The 7,609-nt window shown below is 31.4% G+C and overlaps 1 protein-coding gene across 1 annotated transcript; it reads left to right on the forward strand.

The window, feature by feature from the left end:
• Positions 1-952: 952 nt before the first annotated feature.
• On the forward strand, positions 953-3,537 carry LOC107954276 (pentatricopeptide repeat-containing protein At1g08070, chloroplastic). Its single transcript, XM_016889784.2, has one exon. It carries the CDS (start codon positions 1,204-1,206, stop codon positions 3,097-3,099), a length of 1,896 nt encoding a protein of 631 aa, XP_016745273.2. The 5' UTR covers positions 953-1,203; the 3' UTR covers positions 3,100-3,537.
• The last annotated feature ends 4,072 nt before the right edge of the window (positions 3,538-7,609 follow it).

Here is a 7,609-nt window from a genome sequence, read left to right on the forward strand (position 1 = left end):
GTTTTTGGGATGTTACAAGTAGTATATTATATATTAATTATTAATTATTATTGTTTATTATTATACTAGTTGAAATATGCTCTAAGTCCCTATACTTTTTGTACATTTGAAAGTTAGCCCTTCTACCATAGTATATAATGGTAGATCATATTATGCAGTATATAATATATTAATAGTTTATATATATGCATCAATGATTAAACATTATAATATCCTATAGTATTATATCCTTTATAGTTATATATAATAATAGTACATTATATATGACTTATTATTATATATTATTGTTTATTATTATACTAATTGAAATATATTCTAAGTCCTTATACTTTTCATTCATTTGAAAGTTATCTCTCCTACTATATTATATAATGTTATATCATATCATATAATATATAAAATATATATATATATACATCGATGATTAAGTATTACTATATAATGTAATAGTTATATTATATTATTAATAGTATATATTTTATTATTTTATGGAGTAGTAGTATACTAATTTAGTATATTGGTTTAAGGTAAAATAAAGTAATTGGTCTAAGGTAAAATAAAGTAATCGGTTTCAATTTTGGTAGTAATTATATAATATATTATGTTTAATTTTATAAATTTTAAAAATAATTAATTTTATATATTTATTATATATAAATAATTATAGTATTAATAATATTTTATATTAGATGAATACTTTTAAAAAATTATTTCACATTATAGTTTAACCTAAAAATTATTAATAATTACTTTTCTCATTAATATAATTTTAATATGAATACATAATGCTGATGAATATGCTTTTAAAAAAAAAGAATTATTATTTTTTTATTTTAAATAATATCATAAAATTATATTAATTATTAATATTTATTATGATTGTTGAATTATAAACATCGATCTTTTTGGGTTTTGATTTGGATTTAACTTGGAATCAGTTCAAATTAATCTAGGGTTTTTTTTAGCTCTCTCGAGCTTAGGCTTTTTGGGGTTTGAATTTGTTATAGACTCGATTTTTTACAAACTCAAATAGTTACTAACTTGAATCAACATAAACTGACTTTCAGGTTCGGACCTGTTCTGCAACTTTTTTTTTTCTTTCGGTTTTCAATTATCGATAATATAAAGCTGAATAGCTTTCTCACAGGTTGGTATCCGTAACTGTAACCACCCTTTTATTTGTGGGAAAGCTCCTCAAATGTTATGCTTAGGTTCCCTTCCATCCTCTCCCAAATGGAAAAACCAATCATATCTTGTTCAAACATTTTCAACTATTCTCATTCTCCTCCAAAAATCCCACTTTCCACTTACATCGATATCAATAATCCCTTCCACTGTTTAGAATCCTGCCAATCTCCCAGAGAACTTAAGCAACTGCATGCTTTAACCCTAAAAACAAGACCTCTCCAAACCCAACTCATTTCCTCCAAAATATTATCATTTCTTATCCCTTTTTCTTCCCCTGAAAGCGTTACCTATGCCAGAGAACTTGTCAACCATTTAAACCCTCCTTATTTGCAACTTCATTTTTACAATTCCTTAATTCAAACCCTCACGAATTCCTCACAAGCCATAGCATTATATAGTGAAATGATAACCAAATGTATTTATCCTGACACTTATACTATCCCTTATGTTCTAAAATCATGTGCCCAATCTCATGCCCTGGAAGAAGGACAACAAATCCATGCACATTCCATTAAGTTTGGTCTTAGTTCCAATGTTCATGTTCTCAACACTTTGATGCGTCTTTATGCTGTTTGTGGGTTTACTCATTATGTTAAAAAACTGTTCGATGGAAGTCCTGAAAGAGACTTGGTGTCTTGGACCACCCTTATTCAAGCTTTTGTTAAAACGGGCTTTGCCAAGGAAGCCATCCAGGCTTACTTGGATATGTGTAGAGCAAATTTAAGACCCGATAAAATGACATTGGTCGTCGTCCTTTCGGCTTGTTCTAGGATAGGAGACTTGAGCTTAGGCACCCGAATTCATGAAAATATATGTTATATTCATGATATTTATTCGGATGTTTTTGTTGGCAACGCATTGGTCGATATGTATATGAAGTGTGGCGATACGGACTCTGCTCGCCAGCTGTTTGATAAAATGCCTGTTAAAAATGTGGTTTCTTGGAATTCCTTGATATCTGGCCTAGTTCAACAGGGACAATTCAAGGAAGCATTGCATGTTTTTCATGACATGCAAAGGATAGGTCTTAGGCCTGACTGTGTTACTCTAGTTGCCGTTTTGAATGCTTGTAGTAATCTTGGGAAGCTGGAGTTAGGAAAGTGGGTTCATGCATATATTGATAAAAACCAAATCAAGGCAGATGGGTTTGTAGGAAATGCGTTAGTGGATATGTATGCTAAGTGTGGAAGCGTAGAACAAGCTTTTGGTGTGTTTCAAGGAATGCAATGCAAAGATGTCTTTTCCTATACTGCCATGATTGTGGGATTCGCAATGAATGGAGAAGCAGAGAGAGCATTGGATATCTTTGCAGAGATGCCGATGGTGGGCATCAAACCAGATGAAGTGACATTTGTTGGTGTTCTTTCTGCATGTAGTCATGCAGGAATGGTAGAGGAGGGTTGGAGGCACTTTGAAGACATGTCAAGAGTTTATAATCTGGAACCTCAAACAGAGCACTATGGTTGTATGGTTGATCTTTTAGGCCGTGCTGGACTAATAAGTGAGGTAGAAGTATTTATAGCAAATATGCCAATTGAACCTGATGCATTTGTTTGGGGTGCACTACTAGGAGCTTGTAGCATTCATGGAAAAGTTGAGCTTGGGGAAGCCGTAATGAAAAAACTTGTAGCTATCGAACCTGTAAGAGATGGAGCATATATACTCATGTCTAACATCTATTCATCTGCAAATAGGTGGAAAGATGCACTAAAGTTGAGGAAGGCAATGAAAGAAAGAAAAATGAAGAAGACTCCTGGTTGTAGTTTAATTGAAATCAATGGTGTTGTTCATGAGTTCCGTAAAGGAGACAAATCACACCCTAGAAATGAGGAGTTAAGGAAGGTGCTGGGAGAAATGGCGATTCACTTACAGAACCATGGTCACTTTCCTACTAGCAACTTCATCACATGATACAGCTCATTGAGATAGTGGAGAATGACTTCGTGTGGGAAAATGGAGGCAGTGAGGCATATTTGTTTGGCTTTCTCACAAGTTAGTGTTAATAAAATAAGCAGGTTGAGAAAATTATGGTTAATATTCACATGTATAGATGCCTAGAAAAGCAATAAGTTTCTTAGGTCAGTCCTTTAATAGTGATACGAGAGTGCCGTTCAAGAAGAGATAATTAACACCGACCTCCATACTTCCCATATGTACCAGAAAAAAAACATCTCAACATGTGAAATGAAAGGAGTCAAATTACTCAAGTTCTTCCACTGAAAACAAAAAAGGAAGTGGTTTGAGTTTTTTTTAAGTTCGAATTTTTTCAGACTCGAATTATTATGGACTTGAACTTTCTCTGGTTCGGATATTATTGAGCTCTAATAAATTTGGACAAAGTTTTGGGCTCGGACCTGTTTTACCTGCTCTACTTTCTTTCTTGTGGTACGAAAATATTTTTCCTAAAATAAAAACTGTTGCTTAGTTATTTAGAGTGCTTCCCGATGCCCAGGCTCTTTGGTGAGATCTCTGATGCCTAGTTTAGTTATTTCCTTGAACATTAGTAAAAGATCAAAACTGAGCTAGTCTTAATTTTTTTCAATATCATCATCTATTCGCTCTGGTTTGTTGAGGTGAATTTTTTTGTTTTGGTCCTTTGTTCCAACTGAATAAAGATTCTAGGTAGGTTCGGATATTTTCAAATTCGATTTTCCTTCAAATTTTTTGGGCTCTAATTTTTATTTTCAGTTTCGAACCTTTTTTATTTGAAGATTTTCGACTTCAAATTAGTTTGGATTCGGTCTCGGATTCCTTTAGAGTTTAGGTTTGTTTTACATTTGATATAATGACGAATATCTATATAATTCAAATGTTCACATTTTAGATAACATTTTATATGATGGAAAGTAATCACTTTCCTGAAAATTTAATTAATTAGAAAGTAATTGTAACTTCGATGTATCAAATTTCATTTACTTTTCTTAGAATCTTTCTTTGATAGTTACTTTCTATGAATAAAAATATTAAGACAAAATTAATCCTATTTTATATTAGTTTGGATAAAAAAAAATTCTTTTCTACTAATTGATTTTCTCTATTACTTAAAAAGGATTATTCACGAATAAGTTTTCTTTCTTCTGATTTTTTTTCCAATTACAAATTTGATTTAGCTCTTATATTTGTAGGAAAAATTTATTATTTTTTTGTAGAATATGCAGAGGCGAATCTAAGGGGGGCCTTGGCCCCCAAAAATGAAAAATATTCAATTTAGTAAAAAATTAACTATAGGAAAATAAAATAGAAAAGTGAGAGAATTAGACACTTACTCAAAGATGACAAAGGGGCGACAATAGTGATCTTTGTGGAAGCAATGGAGGCTAATTTTTGAGTGATTAAAGTCACTAATTCAAGGCTAGAAAATAATGGAAAATGATAGTAAAAGAAAGAAGAAAAGAAAACGGCTAGGGAAAAAAATGAACAGAGAAAAGAAGTGGTATGTATACCTAGGGTTACTAGGCTTAGGCGGCACAAAATAAATGGAAGGAGATAATTAGCAAAAATTTAAACTAATTTTCTAGGAAAGAGAATCAAACTCGGGTTTTAAAGACGAATACACCCCCTCTTTATCTCCTCTTAACCATTGAGCTACCAACTCGAAACAATTTCACATTCTTTAAAACAAAAATATAGGATGTTACATGGTGGTTAAGGTGGAGTGAAGGGTTGGATGCCTGGAAATGATTGGTCAAAGCGATAAAAACACTGATAAGTGTCCCATCCGACCACAGAGTTGGCACTGTAGTCGAGATGTGATCTTGCCTCTTCCACGATTGTTGTAAGAGAAATGTGGCCTGGGAACTAAGTGAGAGGTGTGTACATGTCTTGAGAATTGGGCTTGACTAGGAAAAGGGAAAGAGTAAGTTGATGGGCCAGAAGTGTTGGGCCAAGGGCGCAGGGTGGAGACAAAATCTATAGGTGTGGGTGTCATAACTTGAGCGGTATTGATGGATAGAGGAAGGCAGAGAGGGTCGTGATGACAAGACTCAACATTCATGAGAATAGTCGTTGCTCGATCAAGGGTATATGGTTCATGACTAGAGGTGATTATAGCAACAAATGAGTTATAGTACTTGGGTAAACCATTTAAAATGGTTGCAATGTGTTCAATGTCGGAGATGGGACTTCTACAAGCGACGAGGGTGTCTCACACTTCTTTAATCTGGAAGAGATAATCGCGCATGGAGAGTGCACCTTTGCCGAGAGAGCAAAGCTTGCAATAAAGGTGCATCACCTTGGTAATGGACAGAGTCAAAAATAGGCGGGTTAAGGTAGACCAGATGGAGGTCGAGGTTTTTGCACCAATAAGTTGTGGCAGGATATTGGGGCTGATAGTGGACAGAAGCCACGAGGCAAGGGCACAATCTTGCTTAACAAACTGAGTATAGGTTTCATTTAGGATAGATTCACCAGTTGCGATGACAGAAATTTTTGGGGGAGGGGTGGTGGAACTGTCGAAAAAATGTTCTAGACTATGACCTCGAACAGTAAACAAGTCCTGTTGTTTCCAAAGAAGGTAATCTTTCTCATCCAATCTGGCATTAACATGTTTGATGTAGAAAAAGGATGGTGACTGTGAATCTGTGGTGAGGGCGGTAGTGAGGGATGGTGGACTATCATCTGAGTCAGGCATGATAAAAGAAGGAAAGGGTTCGACAGAATCAAGTTGAGGTATGGAGGGACAGAAGCACTGGCTAAGATACCATATTAACAATACTCAGGTGGATTTATATTCAGAGAAATATTTACTAAATCATTGTATTGCTGAAAAACTACTCTTTAAAACCATGAGTGAGTGTGAATATATAAGATCATAAAATGTCGTCTGTAGTAGAATAGAGAATGGATCCAAAGGAGGTTGCAACATACTAGCAACGTGGTTGTGTTACACAACTGTGAGTATATTCAACTCATTCATCATTTTTGCTAAATGTATATGGAATTCTTTTATATATGTATTATTATTTATAATATATATATATAAACATGAGTTTGAAAAACTTTTTATTTATAAAAAAATATTTATTATTTATATTATTACCAAATTAACATTTGAATTATTATTAATATTATTGACTAATAAAAATATTTCATTAAATCTATAAACACAATACACATTCTAAAATAAACTCACACTCATATTTTAAAATATTTATACCAAATACAAATATAATATCTCAAACTCAAAACCAATTAGTAACCTATCAATTATTACTCAAATCCAAGATAAATAGTAGATCACAAGTTAAAAAAAATTTAATACTGAAATACAATTTGTAAAAAGTAAACTCCCAATTCAAAACTTAATTTAATAAAAACAAAATTTTGAAAAAACTAAAATATTAATTTTTTAATAATTCTTTTACGTATTACTTGTTATATACATGTCAAGTAATATAAAAGATGATAGATGTTATGATGTTATCGGTGTTGCAAACAAATCATATTTAATCAAGTGTGTAAACTATAAAATTAATTTACTATATTTTGATTATTAAATTAATTATTGTATTAAATACAATCATTAAATTTAAAAATTCTAAATTTCCAATAATTATTAGTTTTTGTATATATATAATGATTACGTTAAAAAAATATATTATAATCATATTAACTATTTTTGAAAAAAATCATTTTAATTCATAATCTAACATAAAAATATATTATTAATTACTTTTATCACTAATAAATTTTATTATAATTAATAATGCTTATTAATACATTTTTATACAGTAAATAATTGCTATTTATCTTTGTTTTATTTATAAGTTAAGTTATAAAGTCAATTTTTTATTTTGTTTTGAATGGAAGGGACGTTGAGCTCGTATCAAACTAATCTTGAGTTCAAATTGTATCGAATTTAGATTATTTCAAGTGAGCTTTTTGACTCCAACATATTTTTTCATCTCTAAGTATAACTTGGAGATATAACACTCTCAAAATCTTAACGATACCATAAAGAGTTCTTATGGAACACTATATTTAGGGAAGTGAAAAGAAATTGTAAATATGTAGTCAAACTAAAGGATTGTGGTTGTAGTGATGAATATTTTAAGACAAAAACGTTGTAATATAATAGTACAATAAAAAGCTACGTTTACTAATATTCAGATCTAGAATTTATTAAAAAAATTATTATATAAATCAATTAATTAAACTATTTTCTTTTTATAACCAGCAGCATGAAGAGGTTGTAATGGAAGGTTGGGTTAAAGTTGTATCAATTTTCATTTCAAAAGTAACGATTGGAAAATATATTCTTTGGCATAAAGGATTTCAAAATTATGCATACTGTTTGTACTCCTCATTTCTGCTCTCAACTCGTTTTAGAATCAGATTGATGTTAGTAACCTAAATCCCAGGAAACATGGATTAGGATTAAATTACAATACCATAAAACAACGAAAAACAAAATTAAGCCTCA

Source organism: Gossypium hirsutum, chromosome A07, assembly GCF_007990345.1.
Source record: "Gossypium hirsutum isolate 1008001.06 chromosome A07, Gossypium_hirsutum_v2.1, whole genome shotgun sequence".
NCBI classification, from domain to species: Eukaryota; Viridiplantae; Streptophyta; class Magnoliopsida; order Malvales; family Malvaceae; genus Gossypium; species Gossypium hirsutum.

Excerpts from the sequence above, each read along its gene's own strand:
- LOC107954276 (XM_016889784.2), top strand. The coding sequence starts at position 1,204 with ATGCTTAGGTTCCCTTCCATCCTCTCCCAAATGGAAAAACCAATCATA.